This window comes from Carcharhinus amblyrhynchos, chromosome 3 (genome assembly GCF_965287045.1).
Source record: "Carcharhinus amblyrhynchos chromosome 3, sCarAmb.v2.hapA, whole genome shotgun sequence".
Classification (NCBI taxonomy): Eukaryota; Metazoa; Chordata; class Chondrichthyes; order Carcharhiniformes; family Carcharhinidae; genus Carcharhinus; species Carcharhinus amblyrhynchos.
In genome coordinates this window covers 115,567,353-115,586,980 of record NC_137326.1, presented here as the reverse complement: position 1 = coordinate 115,586,980, position 19,628 = coordinate 115,567,353, and the positions used below count along the sequence as shown (strand labels likewise).

The 19,628-nt window shown below is 39.3% G+C and overlaps 1 protein-coding gene across 1 annotated transcript in view; it reads right to left on the bottom strand.

Moving 5' to 3' along the window:
• LOC145341249 (uncharacterized) overlaps nucleotides 1-19,628 on the bottom strand; it is a 326,614-nt gene that overhangs the window by 132,917 nt on the left and 174,069 nt on the right. Inside the window, exons 69-79 of the mRNA XM_080186176.1 lie at nucleotides 18,455-18,580; nucleotides 16,732-16,857; nucleotides 14,226-14,339; nucleotides 13,540-13,650; nucleotides 12,849-12,962; nucleotides 9,704-9,817; nucleotides 8,306-8,431; nucleotides 7,395-7,528; nucleotides 5,503-5,679; nucleotides 1,053-1,238; nucleotides 137-273 (exon numbers count right to left, since the gene is read on the bottom strand). Coding sequence (XP_080042302.1) covers nucleotides 137-273; nucleotides 1,053-1,238; nucleotides 5,503-5,679; nucleotides 7,395-7,528; nucleotides 8,306-8,431; nucleotides 9,704-9,817; nucleotides 12,849-12,962; nucleotides 13,540-13,650; nucleotides 14,226-14,339; nucleotides 16,732-16,857; nucleotides 18,455-18,580 — 1,465 coding nt within the window. The remainder of the gene's footprint in view (nucleotides 1-136; nucleotides 274-1,052; nucleotides 1,239-5,502; nucleotides 5,680-7,394; nucleotides 7,529-8,305; nucleotides 8,432-9,703; nucleotides 9,818-12,848; nucleotides 12,963-13,539; nucleotides 13,651-14,225; nucleotides 14,340-16,731; nucleotides 16,858-18,454; nucleotides 18,581-19,628) is intronic.

Sequence of the window (19,628 nt, the reverse complement as noted above, 5' to 3'; positions counted from 1 at the left end):
GGACTATCTATATACTGTTTTATGAATTCCTTCTGCTTGTTCCTTACAAACTCTGCACCAAAAGAAAATAATAATACTTAAAACCAATTTCTCGGAAATCTCTGTTTCGAAGTACAGCACAGACTGTTGCAAATACCTGTAGTATCCCATGAGAGCATAGTTTCTGTAGAAGGGCCTTAGGAAATATTTCCAGTTCATTCCACCATCTTTGAATTGAATTAAACAGAAGGAGAAGATGCCATCGGTTGTTAGAACTGCCTGATATGTATTGGTCTGAAAAAGTGAAGGTCACGTTTATTATTCCATTAATTAAACTTAAGATGGAAAGATGCATTTCAAATTTCAACAAAAAATAAGACTCAGCAGAAAAAAAGTATTGTGTCAAACTTAGTATCATAAGAAATAATATAAACTTATGACTGTCAATGAAATAAACTGATGTTAAAAACAGCTGCATATGTATTAGAGTGGAAGCTAATTAGACACAATACACTCTGTATTTTATCTTCATTCACATTAAAATGCCAAAATATGGGTCTGAATTGTTAAGGGTTTGTATAATACTGGCCGTGGTCTAGTTTGCTTTTATTCTTTGTTAGTTTTATGCTGCATTTGTAAGAGCAGTAGAGAGTGTATGGTTTATTAATATACATAGAAATAAGAAAGGAGTAAATGGACGAAATTAGGTTGAATGTTTTTTAAAATCACAGTTCTAGAAACTGATTTAACTGCATTTAAAATTCCACCTGTATCATGTCATTACAGTATTGGTGACAGGCCCTGATCTTAATGGGAAAGGGATGACTTTTTCCTAGTATGCTGGCATGTTGAGCAGAGATGTGCAGGTCTTCAGTAGGGTAAATGTGGGCCCCGCCAAATATTTTAGCCATTTAAATTTAACCAGATCAGCCCAGGGGGCTTAGAAGAACATTTCTGGCATTCAGGTTTTGGTCGGCACCAGACTTTCTAGCATTCATAATAGGCACACCCCTTATAGAGTGCAAAGTGACAGCCAAGAAGAATGGATACAGCAATGAGACGTTGATACATACTTCTTCAGGATCTGTGTTTTGATATCCAGAATATGGAAGAACATTTTCCCAGGTAATCTTGAGTGCCCATTTAGGTGTGAAGCTTGAAATGTCAAGTTCTGAGCCATAGTAATCATTCACTTGTGTTTTAAGATCGTTCTGGAAATTCTGACTATGAGAATCAGTCCTGACTTGGAAATCAAACACCTGAAAGAGAATGCTGTTTTTAGTTCACCTTTGCTTTGCCTCCTTAGAGAAAAATTATTCTGTGATTACATTAATTGTGTAAAACCACTAACTATTTAGAATTGATAATTAACAATCTTGTATGGTATAGCAAATGTGATTCAGTAAATGCAGTAACTATTACAATATAAAGTGTTTGAAATATTCACATCTGTGGAGAGGGAAATAAAGTTAATATTCAGGTAGATGATCTTTCATCAGGATTATCATTCACAGTATTTTGCTATTGCAGTAACTAAACAAACATTCTCTGTTCTATTACAATCACCTCTATTTTCTCTAATTTTTCAAAAGTGACAAAACCGATTATGAGACATCACCCTTTCTTGAATTGCAATCTAGAATAGTTGGATACCAGACAATGAAGAAACATGTGTAGAAGACAGACTTTTGGCTACAAGATCCCTGGCACTCACCAACAATGAAGGGCAAATAATGCAGTTAATAGATGATTCCAAGTTAATTGCTTTTCATAGAGTTTCTGAGCATTTGCTCTGTATTGCTATATGTTAGCTGAGGAGGCTAAGCTTACAATCATGACGCAGAGCAATTGAACCAACTTAGATTGGCGCCTTGCATGATTTTGCAAAGTGGGTTCAGTTGCATCTGCCCAACAAGCTGGATTAGGTCAGTTGCTCGTTCATTGCAAGTTGTGCAACAAAAAATGTGAAAGGGCTGATGACACCATTTAATGGAACATCTTGGACCAGCTGGGGAATGGTCAGCATTTGATGCTGATGGAAAAGCTGACCTTTTGTGATAAGGACCCTGTAGTATCAGGTTGCAAATGAACTCAAGGTGAATGATTCCTTGTCTTGTCAGGATGGGGCTGAGATATACTAGAGCTCAGGATGTGGATAACTTTATTGTGGAAGTCGTTGCTTCCAGGGCTGGAACTTTACAATTTTTTCAAATTGTTGTCTTGGCAGGAAAAGTGGAGGGTCGCCCATCAGCTGCCTTGCAGTTCTTCCCACTTTCAGCAAAAATATATTCTGGTGATAAAGAAGGAATGTAAGAAAAGGGATAGCCAGCTGTGGATAACAAAGGAAATAGAGGAGAATATTAAATTAAAAACCGATGCGTACAGAGTGGCCAAAACTAGTGGAGAATTAGAAGATTGGAGAAGTTTTAAAAAACAACAAAGAACCACTAAGAAGGCGATAAAGAAAGGAAAGATAGATTATGAAATTAAACTAGCGCAAAATATAAAAACTGATAGTAAACGTTTTTACAAATACATAAAAAGGAAAAGAGTGGCTAAAGTAAATGTTCGACACTTAGAAGACGAGAAGGGGGATTTAATAATGGGAAACAAAGAAATGGCCGAGGCCTTAAACAAGTTTTTTGTGTGGGTCTTCATGATAGAGGACACAAATAACTTACTGAAAATTAACAGTTGTGGGACTGTAAGGGGTGAGGTCCTTAAAACGACTACTATTACTAAAGAGGTAGTGCTAGGTAGACTAATGAGACTAAAGGTAGACAAGTCACCAGGCCTGGATGGAATGCATCCCAGGGTACTGAAAGAAATGGCAGAAGTAATAGCAGACGCGTTAGTAGTAATTTATCAAAATTCGCTGGACTCTGGAGAAGTGCCGGCTGATTGGAAAACAGCTAATGTTACGCTGCTGTTTAAAAAAGGAAGTAGACAAAAGGCAGATAACTACAGGCCAGTTAGCTTAACGTCCGTAGTTGGGAAAATGCTGGAATCCATCATTAAAGAAGAAATAGCAGGACAACCTGGAAAAGAATGGTTCGATCAAGCAGACGCAGCATGGATTCATGAAGGGAAAGTCGTGTTTGACAAATTTACTGGATTTTAATGAGGATGTAATGAGTGCGGTTGACAAAGGGGAACTGGTGGATGTGGTGTTTTTAGATTTCCAGAAGGCGGTCGATAAGATGCCTCACAAAAGGTTGCTGCAGAAGATTAAGTACACAGAGTTGGGCGTGAAGTGTTAGCGTGGATTGAAGATTGGCTATCTAACAGGAAGCAGAGAGTTGGAATAAATGGGTGCTTTTCTGGTTGGCGGTTGATGACTAGTGGCGTGCCGCAGGGATTGGTGCTGGGGCCTCAACTGTTTACCATATACATAGACGATCTGGAGGAGGGGACCGAGTGTAGGGTAACAAAGTTTGCTGATGACACAAAGATGAGTGGGAAAGTAAATTGCGTGGAGGACGCGGAAAAGCTGCAGGAAGATTTGGATAGGCTGAGTGAGCGGGCGAGGATCTGGCAGATGGAGTATAACGTTGGCAAGTGTGAGGTTATCCACTTTGGAAGGAATAATGATAAAATGGACTATTATTTAAATGGTGAAAAGTTACAACATGCTACTGTGCAGAGGGACCTGGGAGTCCTTGTGCATGAATTGCAAAACCTCAGTCTGCAAGTGCAGCAGGTGATCAAGAAGTCAAATGGAATGTTGGCCTTTATCGCGAGGGGAATGGAATATAAAAGCAGGGAGGTCTTGCTGCAATTGTACAAGGTACTAGTGAGGCCGCAACTAGAGTACTGTGTGCAATATTGGTCCCCTTAATTGTGAAAGGATATATTGGCGTTGGAGGAAGTACAGAGAAGATTCACCAGGTTGATACCAGAGATGAGGGGGTTATCTTATGAGGAGAGATTGAGTAGACTGGGCCTGTACTCATTGGAACTTAGAAGGCTGAGGGGTGATCTTATAGGGACACATAAAATAATGAAGGGGCTAGATAGGATAGAGGCAGAGAGATTCTTTCCACTTAGAAAGGAAACAAGAACTAGAGGACACAGCCTCAAAATAAGGGGGAGTCAGTTTAGAACACAGTTGAGGAGGACCTTCTTCTCTCAGAGTGTAGTGAATCTCTGGAATTCTCTGCCCATTGAAGCGGTGGAGGCTACCTCGTTGAATATGTTTACATCACAGTTAGATAGATTTCTGATCAATAAGGGAATTAAGAGTTATGGGGGGCAGGCGGGTAAGTGGAACTGAACCACTTTCAGATCAGCCATGATCTTATTGAATGGCGGGGCAAGCTGGAAGGGCTGGATGGCTGACTCCTGCTCCTATTTCTTATGTTCTTATGTTCTTATGTTCTTTGAAAACACTTTGTGAAAAATGAAGTGGCAAGTCCCATAATGTCACACTGGTGAGACAAAGAAGGGCTCCACTATTTAAAAACTAAAACCACCCATGCACCTGCTCCCCTCTAACCTCGATCACATCCTGTCCCCCAATTGCCACCCTGGGCGTGAACCCGAGTTTTCACCTCTTGTCCAAGCTTACCTGCTCGCCACGCTGATCAACTGGCATGACGAGCTGGTAAGGTCGCTCTCTAAGTGTCATAATGGCGAGAATAATGGAGTAATCCACGTTGGTATCTCAGAGCAATCCTCCCACACTCAGTCACTTTTTTGGTGATTTGGGAGTTTTGTGTCAGTACTGTGGGGGGAGGGGCTTAAACATGCCAGTGAGCCTGGCTTCAGAACGCGCAGGTGCCATTTCATGTGGCCTGATCTCACAGTGCATTGGGAGATCCTCTCCCTCCTCCCACAGACATCGGAATCCCTCATCATTGGCGGCATGTTCCCCCACCTCCTCCCCATTGGGGATTGCTGACATTGGGGTCCTCTCTGTGGGTCCCCTACTGACTGCCAACATTTCCCTCCTATCATGATCTGGCCGGACCTGATCCATTCTACATGACACCCCCACCACAGCCCCCATGCCAGTCCCATACACTTGGTATCACCCTTGGCACGCTGGAGATACCCACCTGGCACACTGGTGATGCCACCTGACACAACTGGACTGTCTAGTAGCCACTGCCAGGCACTGCCAGTGTGCCAATTGGGCCCTTCCAGATGGACACTGCCCAGCCATGCCCCCGACTGCTTTGGAGCTTCAGTGGCCTCCAAGTACCCCGGTTTGTATCATTAGGAAGTGGGGACTCGCAAACTGTTTGGCTTCAGGTGTGAAGTGGATTTTTTGACCCACACACTGTGCTCTGGTATCAGCACGATCCACTAATAACACAGTGAGATCAGAGAAACACCCCCAGATTGTTTAAATTACCTCATATCATCAAAGGGTTTGACATTTTGTTAGTCTTAATAATGGTAACATTTTGAAAACATGCGCCTACAGTTTGAAAGTTTCAATTTATGGCTTTAGTTTTATGTATATCCTCAGATGGTTATAAAGCAATTTTGGTGGTAAAGATGAAGTATGGTCCTCAGTACCTGGTAGTAAATGGATCCTATTCCTCTTGTCAAGTCTGCATCATCCCAGAAAACCGCAATCATTGGTGGTATCCGATAATAAAAAAAGTAGCTCCTGAATGCCCAGAATGGACTTGAGTATATATACTGCAGATACTCGTTGTGTCTTTGAAAGATAATCAGTCCATTATCTGAAAACTATATAAAGGTAGTTTATTACAGAATCCTGTTGTTTTACTTTCAACAGAGAGTAAATCTTTGGCTATGTACTATTGATTTGTTAAGGTGTGCTTCCTATAGAATTTCCAGCAATGCTCATACCTGGAACAATGACATATAAAAGTTATATTGCCATAAGATCAATTTTAACCTTAATGGTGGCCAATTAAAATCCTTCAAGTTACTGTTCAGTTAAGGATACCAGCCCAGAGTTGGCTAGGGTTCTATTTCTAACATCTGCTTTTTGAGCCTGATGATTTTATTGAGGTCAGAATGTCATTTCTTGTTGCCTAAGCAGGAAGTGGCTGCACAGTTCCCAACAGCAATTAACTCAGATGAAGTAGCTTACAGCAAAAAGAGGCCCTAAAAGGCTAACAGGGCTACGATTATCTGCCACATCCCCTCAAATCCATCAGTGTCGCTGGGGCAAAATCCTGAAACTCCCTTCCTAACAGCACTGTGTTCCTACAACACATAGGCTGCAGTAGTTCAACAAAGCAGCACACCACCATTTGTTCAAGAGCAATTAACGATAGGCAACAAATGCTGGCCCAACCAGTGACACCCATATTCCATGAATAAATATTTTATAAAACCATGCTTATAAGGATTAGAAAGAAATTAGGAAGAGTCCAAGACGGAAAATCCCACATGTAATATTAAAATTATGGAGCGGGATCATTTCCAAGCCGCCCGCCCCCCCCCCCCCCCACCCGCCAGCAAATGTGTTTTGCAGTGGGAAGGTGACCTGTCATTGGCCGGTGGTGGGATCTTCTGGTCCACCGGCAACGAGTGTTTCCACTGTTTGCACCCTCCATTGCTGAGGAACATGCGGCAGGGGATCACTGTCAGCAGGACCAAAAGATCCCGCCAGCAGGAATGATAGGAGATTTTATTCATAATCTATGTCTGTTAGGATTATCTTTAAAAACGTATCAGTCAATCTCATTAAACCAATAATTGTAATTACAGCCTGAGCAGCTTTTCTGCTAGGCAAAAGTAAGTCATTAACTGGGCTGTAGCACGGAATGCATTACCCAAAAAGGTGATTGAAGCGTATTCGATACTAACTTTGTAAAGGAAAGTGGATGTACACTTGAAAAGGAGAAATCTGACAGACAGTAGGGATGAGCAGGAAAGTGGGACTTATTGGGCAACTATTTTGAAGAGTTGGGCACAGACACAGCAGGCTGATTAGCAGCCTCCTACACTTTAAAGTTTAATGATAGCTTATACACTGACTGTCAGGTACCTGAGCCCAATGTGTCTTTAGGCAATATTCACAAGCACAGTCTCCCAAAGGCTATTAGATAGTGTTTAGTAGTGGCAGACCTGATTTTCTTCTCTGCAGCCTAGACTGTTTGTGTCCCGATCACTATCCTCTGTACTATCTGTGGACCAAAGTATGTCCTTTGCTGTCCACACAGCTCAATTCCACATTAATCAATAAACGTAATAACTGGATTATTGTGAAATCTTGATCCTTCGCATTTTAAGTATGAAACATTGCTTCAGTTGAGTATTAAAAAGGAAAGTTATCATGGGAATTACATTTTTAAAACAGTTGTGTAACTAAGTTTGATTTACACTTAAATTGTAGAATATGTTCGCTGAATAAGATATAAATAAGTACCTCGGAAATGTTTAAGCTAGTGTTGTAAAATTAACTGTTAAAATTAAATGCTTAAACATACGTATAATCTGTAGTAAAATTTATCATCAAAAGGAAAGCCAGATGGGATGCTGATGACTGGAGAGTTAAAATCACGTGCTACTCCATAGAGTTTTATATCTCCAACTTTCGATCCATAGTTAAACAGCCGTTTCTCTATAAAGGAAAATAGCACAATTACGTCATTTAAAATCAAACACAGTCATATAAATTGTTACAAAATCAGACTGAGTAGCTTTTTTTTTCATTTTCAATTGTTGATGACTTTAATGGCTTGGTAGGGGCAAGAAGAAATTACTGAGCAAATAAAAATACAATGTCTGAAGGGAGCCATGGAATAAAAGTCTTGTAACTACTATTTGATACTCCTTTCCAAGTAATTGATTCCACAAATCAAACTCCTTGGGTAGAAAAGTTTATTTGACTTCTGTTCTCAGAGAGAAGCAGAGAGGTTGAGAGGTACAGTCATATTGATCTTTTAACAGAAGTACACAGGTAAAATATCCTAAACAGGTAAATGGAATTTTGTATGTTTCTATATATATAGAATTGAATATAAATGCAAAGAAACTATGTTGGACAATGGTCTATTTCAGTGGTAACTTTCAGGCTGCTAATGTTGTCAGAATGTTATTAAAAAATAGCAGATGATTGCATGATATATTTAATTTTCATAAAATTAATATTGAACAGTCCATAAAATTAACAGAACTATTTTAATCAGAACTTTTATTGTAATGGATTTTAATGCTTTGATAATTTATGATTCAAGTGATCAATCCCAAAGATTACTTCTAAAAAAAGTAGTAATTTGGAAGTATAAATTCTTTTGTGTATTGCTCTTGCAGTGAACAGAGATCTGAAATTAGAGGATCAAACTGTAGCACATTTTATTGCCATATTGATCATATTAATTCTGTCATGAGATTGTACCTCTGCAAGTGATGCCGTCACCTTCATACCCATCTTTACAGGAACATGTGTAGGATCCCAATGTATTACTACATATTCCAGCACGCCGGTCACAATTATGAATGCCAGTGGAACATTCATCCACATCTGAGTCAGAACAAAGAGACTTAGAAATTTTGAAATGGTAATACAAACATGTCTGTTTTATAATGTCTATTTCTTTATTATTAAGAATGCAACAATTTAAAAATACTTGTTCTATTTAACAATTATCCATATAACACATTGATTGAGAGTAGCAAGTCTTAACATATATTGGAGCAAGCAATGTAAAATATACCAAAGCAATCAAATTTGGTAACCTATGTTAAGATGTTAAGAAGCAAACTGAAGAAACTATTTCTCAAAGTACCCATTTACTGCTTCCTTCCTTTCAGATTTATTTACAGTCTGGTGGGATCTGGTGCCTAATAGACTTATTAGCGATGAATGTATTAACTATATTTCCTTCCCTTGCAACAGCAATCACCTTTATCGCTAGCCTTTGTTCTGGATCAAATAATGGAGCTGGTTTTAGCAAATCATCCATTCCAACTCCTGGCCACTAAGCCTTTTTTATAACATTTTCTGATATAGAATGGTCCCACCGGATATGTCTTATTTCTCCACAACTCCATTGCAATTCCGTCCCATTTAGACTGATTCTTTAAATTTTGAAGGGTGAATGGAAACTGTAGGTACATCTTCCAATTGCCTTTTAAACAAAGAGAAGCACTGGAGTCCTTGGCAAATTCCTCCAATTATGTCCTTGTAAAACCTGAGGAGAACTTGCACAATTTGAGCCTGGCATGTGAATCCATCTGTGGCATTCTGATGGTTCAAAATCTTTAGTACCCTAAATTGTAAGTCAATTTATTTCAGGGAGGATTAATTGTCAACTTTAGTTAGGGCTCTGAAGAATGCCTCTCAGCTTTGAAGGATGGATTGGCTTGGGCGACTGCCACTGATTCATTCTTGCAGATACCAGTGGCAATCCCCAGCCATTAAAATAACCACGTTCATGAGATTTGGGACATGGTCACCAATCTCAGGTGCGAACGAATAGTGGTCCTGCTCCACTGTACTTACACCAGTTGACATTAATCCTTGGAATTTCATGTGATTATCAATGGGCATTTGTGGAGAGCCTCACAAGTTTGATATATGTGTAATTATTTGTTCAATAATGATTGGGGGAGGGGGCAAACATTTTGGTTATAAATAGGAAATCAATTCTCAAACATGGTAAAAATACATTTCAATCAATTACTGAGTTGCTTTGACATAATTTTCATTTTCTTTTTCTTTGCATTCCATGATTTTGTTTCTTTCCCTTTAATATTAAACTAAGATGAATAAAGCAAAATACTTCTATTGTACCTGTATTGCAGTCTTTGCCTTTCCAATTGTTGTGACATATGCAGTTATAGTCATTAATGAGGTTCTTGCAGAAACCATTATGTTGACATGGCTTGCTAGCACAGTTATTAATTACTGTATTTAAACAAAGGAAAAGTTAATCAGTCTCTAATTCAGTAAAGGATTTGTAACAATTAATTTGCCATCAAACTATTTTCTCTTCGTGACACAACATGGTGACTGATCTGCTAGCAACTTGGTTAATTTCAGCGGCAGTGGGATGTAGTCCTTAATTGGCCACTTAGGGACCTCAATTGGCAGTGGGCAGGAAGGATTACCACAGGCCTTCCTGCCCAGAACTTAATTTCCCACAGAGATGGGAAAAGTATCAGGCTTTAAGTAGGTCACCATACCATCTAAACACATGTCCATCCCGCTTCCAAGCCAATCCAACGAGAGAACAAGGTTTTGCGCAAAGTGTATAGAATGGTAAATTGGAGTTATGTTTGCTGGTACCCAATAAGATGAGACAATAAGTATAGCTCAAGAAATGATATATGTTGGTTGCCTCCTCCCTTTCTCTTCATCGTCAGTTCAATATCTGGCTAGAATTGCTCAAACGCACAGAAATAGGTGGGAATGCAAGCTGTGAGGAGGAAACAAATAGGCTACAAAGAGATATGTGCAGGTTAATTGAATCGGCAACAAGGTGGCAGATGGAGAATAATGTAGGGAAGTGGATGGTTATTCACTTTTACTATAAGAACATGAGAGAATCCAATCATTGCCTATTAAGATTCAGTGGTACAATTGACATCCTGCAGGTCATGTTGACCAGAAACCTAACTGGATTAGCCATATAAATAAATACTGCAGCTAGGAACACTGCAGCAAATAACTCACCTTCTGACTCTGCAAAGCCTGTCCACAAGCTACTAGTCAGGAGTGTGATGGAATATGCACTCCTTGCATGGATGAGTGCAGCCTGAACTACATTCAAGAAGATTGACACCTCCAGGACAAAAGAGCCCACTTGATTGGCATCCCTTCAATATACCCTCCACAATTGATACACAATAGTTTATACCAGCTACAATTTGCATTGCAAGAACTTACAAAGGTTCCTTAGTATCTTCCAAACACATAACCACTATAATCCAGAAGGACAAGGGCAGAAGATACATGGGAATACCACTATCTGGAAGATCCCCTTCAAGATACTCACCATCCTGACCTAGAAATATATCACTGTTCCTTCGCTGTCACTGGGTCCAAATCCTGGAATCCCCTCCCTAACAGCACAATGAGTGTAGATGCACCCCGTGGACTGAAGCAGTCCAGGAAGGCAGCTCACTACCACCTTCTCAATGCCAATTAGGGACGGACTATGAACACTAATCTAGACTGCGAAGCCATGTCCCTGAATGAATAAAAGAATCATCACCCCTTTGTCATGTTCTGCAGCTTGTCAGAATGTATCCCTTTTGTTTTCTTTTTCCTATTCACTATCCTCACCCCTTTTTCTCTGACTCTCTGCTTGTTTAAAGAGGTTCAACTTGAGCATCCTTCAATTCTGGTGAAATATCATCAATCTAAAATGTTAACATTTTATTTCTTCACAGATGCCGCCTGATCTGCTGAGTATTGTCAGAATGTTGTGTTCATTTTGGATTTACAGAGTCTCTAAGGAAATAGGCTTGTTTTGCTCAGAATTATGTAAAAAGATCAGATCTGATGCTGAATATTTGCTGGATGGCAGAACCAATATTTCTTATTTCTACTCTAATTGTTGAAACATCCAGCAACCTTTGCAGTTGAGAATTTCAAAGATGTACAATCTTCTGATTCAATTTTTTTTAACTCATTCATGGCATGTGGATCTTGTTGGCAAGGCCAGCATTCAGTGACCACCCCAGTTGCACGTGAGAAGGTAGCTATTAGGTAGGGAATTCCAGGAGTTTTACTCTACAACAATGAAGGGACCACATTATATTCCAAAGTCTCTGAAGTGGATGCTCAGTTGTTGAGTGTTTTGCACGATAGTGGCCAAAAGGAAATTATGACATCTGGGGATAACGCAGGAAGGTGGTTTTGACATATATAGTCAGAGATGATCTCATCTCATAATGGAACAGACTCAGACTCAGGAGTAGCCTACTTCTGCTCTTACTTCTTATGTCCCTTTGTTCTTAAGCCATAAAAGTGTGTAGCATGGAGGTGATGATATTCCCAGGTGCCTGTTGCCTTGTTCTTCAGGTAGTTGAGGCAGTGATGTTGAACAAGCCTTGCTGAATTTTTGCAGTACACCTTACAGATGATACACAGTTTTATAACTGCACCGGTGTGGGAGGGACTGAATGTTTAAAGTGGTGGAAGCAGTATCAATCAACTGGGCTGCTGTTTCTGGAACTTTTTGAGTGTGGTTAAAGCTGCACTCATCGAGGCAAGTGGGAAGTATTCCATCACACTCCTAACTTATACCTTATAGATGGTGGTTAAACTATGGAGAGTCAGCACCCAGCGAATAGCTTTTAAGCTAACTTTTGTTTCAGAAACAGAAGCACCATTTCTGATAACTGGGAGGGGAAGGTCTTAGGGTAGTCGCAAAAGGAGAGAGGACCAATGGCAACACCTTTGATTCTTTTAATTTAACCTCTCATCAGTGCCTACCAGAATAACATGTCGCTTTGACATTTCATAGTTCTTTCAAAGCTCCTTAATATGCATGGGATTTTGTGTTGCTGAGCCTCATGGAAAGCTGTTACATAGGCTCCGGGAACTTCACATATTCTTTGGTGTCATTGCCCAATACAAAGCACATGGCGAAAGCTGCTCTGTGCTTAGATGTTACATTATTATACAGAACAAGCACCAGCATTGCAGAAGTAAAGTTTACACTATAAGCTAGTGGTTTTCTGAAATCAGGTGATGCAATCTAATGTAATCACGAGGGCTGCGATCCTTTAAGAGACAGAAAAGGAAGCCGAAAATACCAAGCACTGAGGGAAGAGGAAGACAATAGCATGATGCTAAAATCAAATGAAAATGTAGTCATGGGGCCGTTGCAAAACTCTCAATCAGACTATATAATGAAGAAATATTCATCTCTCTACATATTATAATGAACTATTTAGTACGCTAAACAGAAACCTGAAATATAACTCACTGTGTTGACATATTTGACCAGTATACCCAGGTAAGCAGTCACAGTTAAAGGCATTTATGGAATCCCTGCAGGTGGCTTTGTTCCTGCATGGTTGACTGGAGCATTCATTAATATCTGATAAGATAAATAAAGTAAAATAAATAAAAATATTCACTATTGAAATAAATTCATATGTTTTGTTTCTACTTCAAAAAAAAGACAATAACATTAAAAACGGCAAAAGGAGCGTAATTATAACTTGTTCAAATTTTTAAAGAGATTCAAATGTTTGTAAGTACATATCAAGAGCAGTCATTTTAGTTGACTGTCACTCAGATTGTTCCCAAATGCTCGATACACTGTAGTTCAAGACCCTTAGGCCAGAACTCTCTGATGCCATATGCCCCACCACTGCTGTCAGCGAGAACAGAGAATTCGACACTCAAACAAATCTTCTTTCACTGCAGCAGGATCAGAAAATCCCGGCCGCAGGCAAGGTTGGGGAATTCCAGCCTTAGTATGCTTGCAGTATGGCAGGATCTTGAATCATGATGGCTGGAATTTTCCAACCCCTTGCTACGGGTTCTCTCATAGTGCATCCAGCGAGCCACTGAAATCCCAGTTCATATTGGCCGGATGTTGTGAAGAGCTGGAAAATTCTAGCCGCTATAAAGCAATTCTTTTAGACTTCACAAAATAATGCACAGCTTACTAGTTTCACAGTTCTGTCCTGTAAAGCCTCCATAACAATTGCATCGGTAGCTGCCTGGGATGTTCGAACATGTTCCATTCATACATGGATTTGCCAGACATTCATCGACATCTAAAAACAAAAGTCATGATTACTGTCCATGTAGCGAGTCCATTACTAATTATAAAATTAAAATCTGTAATACATGTGATCATCAATTGACTCAATAGTAATGCTACTTTTACATGTTATGCAATATCTATATATGTAGATAGAGCAAAGCAATTGAGGGGATGGGGATAATCTGGAGAGTGGCAAGCAAGGTGCATTTGCAAAGCAACATGTCCCAATATGAGCAGCCACTTTATCCTACCTTTGAATTTTACCCATTGGCCACTTTGAGCAGCTTCTAATGCCAGGTTGAAAGTCGACTGGAAATTTAACCACACCAAGTAAAAGTGATCATACAAAATGAGTCAGAGTTAAGATGTTGGGTAGATGCTAACAATGCATTGTTGACTCAGCATGGACATAAATTCTGCTGAGTTAGGGAATATTTACAATTGACATTTTGTAATATTACAATGCACTGATTTGCAATTTTCTCCCACATTTATCATAACAAAAGAGCAACCCAGCCAGCCATAGCTTTTTGCATTTGTAAGGTGGTTAAAAGGATATAGAATCTCCTTAATGTAATATCATACCTTCTGAGCATGTTTTCCCAGTCCAACCAATTACACAGTTGCAATGAAAGGAACCTGGCGTGTTGACACAGGAACCTTTCCTGTTGCATGGATTTGATAAGCACTCATTGATATCTGGAGACAGGGGGAATGACAACATGTAAAAAATACAATGACAATTTAAAATAAAATGTTCTCATTTTCAACTTTTATTTTCAACTGCTCCTAACTGCTTCAAATATTGAGGGAGTGGGAAGACCTTGCTGAAGTCCATGCAGACAACTTCAACTGCACTGTCCTCATCTACCTTCTTGGTTACCCCTTCAAAAAACACAACAAAATTTGTCAGACATGATTTTCCACTCACAAAGTCATGCTGACTGTTCCAATCAGTCCTTGCGTCTCTAAATGCCTGGAGATCCTGTCTCTCAAAATACCTCCAACAACTTGTCCAGCACAAGATCTGAGGCTCACCAGCCTGTAGTTCCCAGGCTTTTCCCTGCAGCCCTTTTTAAACAAAGGTACAACATTTGCCACTCTCCAATCTTCAGGCACCTCACCTGTGACTACTGATGATACAAATATCTCTGCTTGGAGACCCCACAATTTCCTCCCTAGCCTTCCACAATGTTGTTGGTAAGATATTTGACTCCAGAGCTAGAAGAATCATGATATCAGAATAGAAACTAACCTTGTCCTCATTTGACATCTATACAAATATACTTGCATATTTCTAACAGGTATTGCTAGACAGGAACCTCACCCAACTTTGCCCTTCCACATAATGCTGAAATGAGTCGTTGTAATCATTCTACCACTCTGATTGAAATTAATTACAGTAAGAAGTCTCACAACACCAGGTTAAAGTCCAGCATGTTTATTTGGTAGCACAAGCTTTCTAAGTGTTGCTCCTTCGAAGGAGCGGCACTCCGAAAGCTTGTGCAATCAAATAAACCTGTTGGAATTGAACCTGGTGTTGTGAGACTTCTTACTATGCTTACCCCAGTCCAACACCGTCATGTCCACATCATGAAATTAATTATACAGGGTCAGTATTAAAGGTTTGTGTAAGCTTGAAATCCTCACTGGATAAATCTGCTGAGTCATTGGGTGGGATTTTCCAGCCTACCCTGCAATGGGTTTTCTAGCAGCAGAGGCCTCTTGCCATTGGCCACTAGCAACATCCTATGATCTTGCTGAAGTCAATGGCCACTTGCGTACCTTGTTGGCTATGCCACAGGGGAATCCTCGATGGGGGCCACCTTTAGCAGGACTGGAAGATTCCGGTGGCGGGAAGTCCCACCCACAATTTTATGGGATATATTGCATAACCGTTTGTGTTGTCTTGACTTTTAAACAATACAGATAAATAAAAATACCATGATTAAATATTATGTGGAACTGTGTTATTGGATAGAAAGGTGCAAGTTAAAGTAACAGAGGTGTTCCTTCATTAGGAGGTTGGATGTTATGTTGAAGTAATGGGGGTGTTTCTTGGTTAGTTTAAGTGTTTTGTTTCCTGGAAGGTTTGTACATAATTATTAAATTCCCTTATGGGAGGGAGGTTAAGCATAATTTAACTAGAGACATCATACATTGAAGTATTGAATGTAGGGACTTGACAAACTAATCCACACTTTATTTTAATTTTCTGCATAAACTAACCTTCATCACATTGCATTCCTTTCCAACCAGTTCAGCCTTCAGTTTGGATGTCAAAACAATTTACTGCCATTCACAAAATACTATGTTACAAATTACTATTTCGGATGTTGGAGTTTCCCAGTGGGGAACACATTTGGTTTCTCTCCTGATAGATACTGATAGACTTTTTCCAATGTTGTCCTTCTTGACCCACCAACATTGCCCACACTACAGTCATTTCACTTGGGAGCAAGTCTGATTCCAATCTGATTGGCTGGCAGCTCTCTGTCACTGCAGTGACAGAGACTGCAGTGGAGAGATGAGAAACTTAATGAAGAAAATGGAAACAAAGTCCAGGAGTGTATTGAAAGTTTAGTTTTGGGGATTTCAGGGCAGGGAGAGTAGGGAAGGCTCAGGGTATGGATAGTGAGGGATGGAGATGTCGGGGGGAAGTCAGGAGAGGAAGGAGGTCGGCTCAGTGACCACAAAGCAGGGCAGGGAGCACCCAAAGTTAGAAGGGAGCTTCTAATTGAGGCGTCACCGCCCCCCTCCCCACCTGACAATAAGTTTTGGGCTTTCCCGGGAAATCCTCCCACCAACCTAAAAACTGAGGCTGGGCAGGAAATGGTTCTTAAGTGGTCAATAACTGGAAAGATAAGAGCCTCAATTGGATAAGAGCAGGTGATCTGTGGCCTCACCCACCCCAATATAAAATTGCTGTGAGGCTGGGATAGGTGGAAAACCAGAGGTAAGTCCATTCATCCAATTTCACTCTCCCTCATCACCCCTCCCACCCCCCAAAAGCCTGCCAGCACTGAAACATGAAATTCAGGTCCATGTGATATTTAGCTTTTCTATATATTTTAGTGAAATTGAGCCTCACCATGGCAACTTGCTTTGTCTTCTTGATCCAATAGATAACCAGATCGGCATGAACATTTGTAACTACCAAGGGTATTTTGACAAATTTGGTTACAATTGTTTAATTGTGAATCACATTCATTGACGTCTGTGTAAAGAGAGAAATAATTAATAGAATTTGACACCCGTTCGTAGAACATAATATAAGGTTCTTGCATTCAGATAAATATTGAAACCCCATTTGTACATAAGTTCAATAAATATTAATGTTAACATTAAGACATTCTCTGTTGACATAAGAAGATCTTCTACACTGATCACATCCTAAGACAACAATAAAAGTCACTGAAGATTATTCAAAGTTTTAGTGTGTGATTTCAGGAATAACAAAACAAAAAAGATATTTTCCTATAATATTTCAAAATATAAATCTGTAAATAAAATTGTTACACGGTATGCTCTGATTTCATTATGGATTGATACTCAGACCCCAAATACATAAATTTTCTGTAAGTTACGTCAATTGCCATCCTTTCCTGTACATTAAAAATGTTTATAGCAATATCATTTTGCACCTTTTGGTGATATGATTGAAACTAAAGTATCTTATGTCATATTTAAGGTATGTCTATTACAAAAGTGATTATAAAATAATCCAATCACATTAACAATAGTTATGGCTGGGAAAATCTACTCTTGTTTGTAGTAGGGAAAATTGTACCAGTATTCCTGTGTGAGTTCCATTTTGTCAAGTCAAACTTTGCTAACTACTAATAAAGAGCTATGAAAAAGGATTTCTGTGTTATGTTCACTGAATGTAATTTTGGAGTTATCTTGATGAAATAGTTGGGAGCTACAATTATCTGATGCATGTCTTTACCTATGGAATGCATGAAATATGTAGAGAAACGTTAACCAATGTTGTAATGGATTTTATTTTCAACTGGCATTGACCAAATATAAGTAGCATGACTAAAGAGATCTCTACAGTTTTGCATCATAATTACTAACAAAGACTGTTACTTTAAACTCATTTAATATTTCACTTATTTCTATAGCATTTTGACAAATCAATATTCATTGTATTGATCAAGGCAATTGTGCTCCTGCAATCATGATGGTTCATCTGAATAAGAGTTGATTATCAGCCTGTTGATATTTAATAAATGGATGTTACTGCAATATTGAAATGGTTGGTAAAAAATATAGCTTTAAAACTTCATTTAAATATCTGGGATTATACATTCTAATAGAATGGAAAGTATTACTAGTGATGTGCCTCAGGGATTGGTGCTGGGTCCATTGTTATTTGTCAATGGTTTGGATGAGAATTTAGGAGGCAAGGTTAGTAAGTTTGCAATATTACAAAATATATAAAATCCACATAACTTCCCCTATTATAGATTATTAAACTACAGCCATCTGGGACACACAAATAAAACCAGTGCATTCTTATTGGAAGTTCCCTCATTAAGGTTAATAATTACTCCTTGGAGTAAACTAAAGTTCTGCTTCTTTTAAGTCATAGATCTGAGAGAGAGTGGGTAGGTGCATGCAAACTTATTTTGTACAGGGAAATAAGGATAAAGCAACATTGCTATCCTAATCAAATATTTGGGAAGAATATCATCGTACCCCATTTTCTGATGCCTCAGTATTCTTCAGTTTTGATTGTCTAAACAATTTGGTGTCTTTCATAAATGATGTTTGTCATTTCTATATATTTTAGTGAAATTGAGACTTACCATGGCAATTTGCTTTGTCTCCTTGATCCAATAGGTAACCAGGCTGACATGAACATTTATAACTACCAAGAGTATTTTGACAAATTTGGTTACAATTGTTTGAATTTGATTTGCATTCATTGACATCTGTGCAAAGGGAGAAAGAACGAATATCATCGGACGGCTGATTACAGCATGGAATAAGATTGCTTTATACAATTCTTACACTCATATAAGTTGAGGTGCCTGAAGATTGGAAGATGGCAAACGTTGTGCCTTTGTTTAAAAAGGACTGCAGTGAAAAGCCTGGGAACTACAGGGCAGTAAGCCTCACATCTGAAGTGAGTAAGTTGTTAGAAAGTACTCTGAGAAACAGAATCTACAGGCATTTAAAGAGGCAAGGACTGATTAGGGACAGTCAGCATGGCTTTGTGAGTGGAAAATCATGTCTCGCAAATTTCGCTGAGTTTTTTGAAAGTGTAACCAAAAAAATAGATGAGGGCAGCACAGTTGATGTTGTCTACATAGACTTTAGCAAGGCCTTTGACAAGGTACCGCATGGTGGGTTGTTGCATAAAGTTAAATCTCACAGGATCCTGGGGTAGGTAGCCAAATGGATACAAAATTGTCTTGATGACAGAAGCCAGAGGGTGGTTGTGGAGGGTTGTTTTTCAAATGGAGGCCTGTGACTAGCGACGTGCCTGAGGGATCGGTGCTGGGTCCTTTGTTATTTGTCATTTATATTAATGATTTTGATGAGAATTTAGAAAGCAAGGATAGTAAGCTTGCAGATGACACCAAGATTGGTGGCATTGTGGACATTGAAGAAGGTTATCTTGGATTACAAAGGGATCTTGATCAATTGGGCCAGTGGGCTAACGAATGGCAGATGGAGTTTAATTTAGATAAAAGTGAGGTGATGCATTTTGGTAGTTCGAACCAGGGAAGGACTTACTCAGTTCATGGTAGGACACTGGGGAGAGTTATAGAAGAGAGAAATCTAGGGGTACAAGTTCATAGCTCCTTGAAAGTGGAGTCAAAGATGGACATATTGGTGAAGAAGGCATTCGGCATGCTTGGTTTCATTGGTCAGAACATTGAATACAGGAGTCTTGTTGAAGTTGTGCAAGAAGTTGGTAAGGCCACACTTGGAATACTGTGTATCGTTCTGGTCATCCTATTACAGAAAGGATAT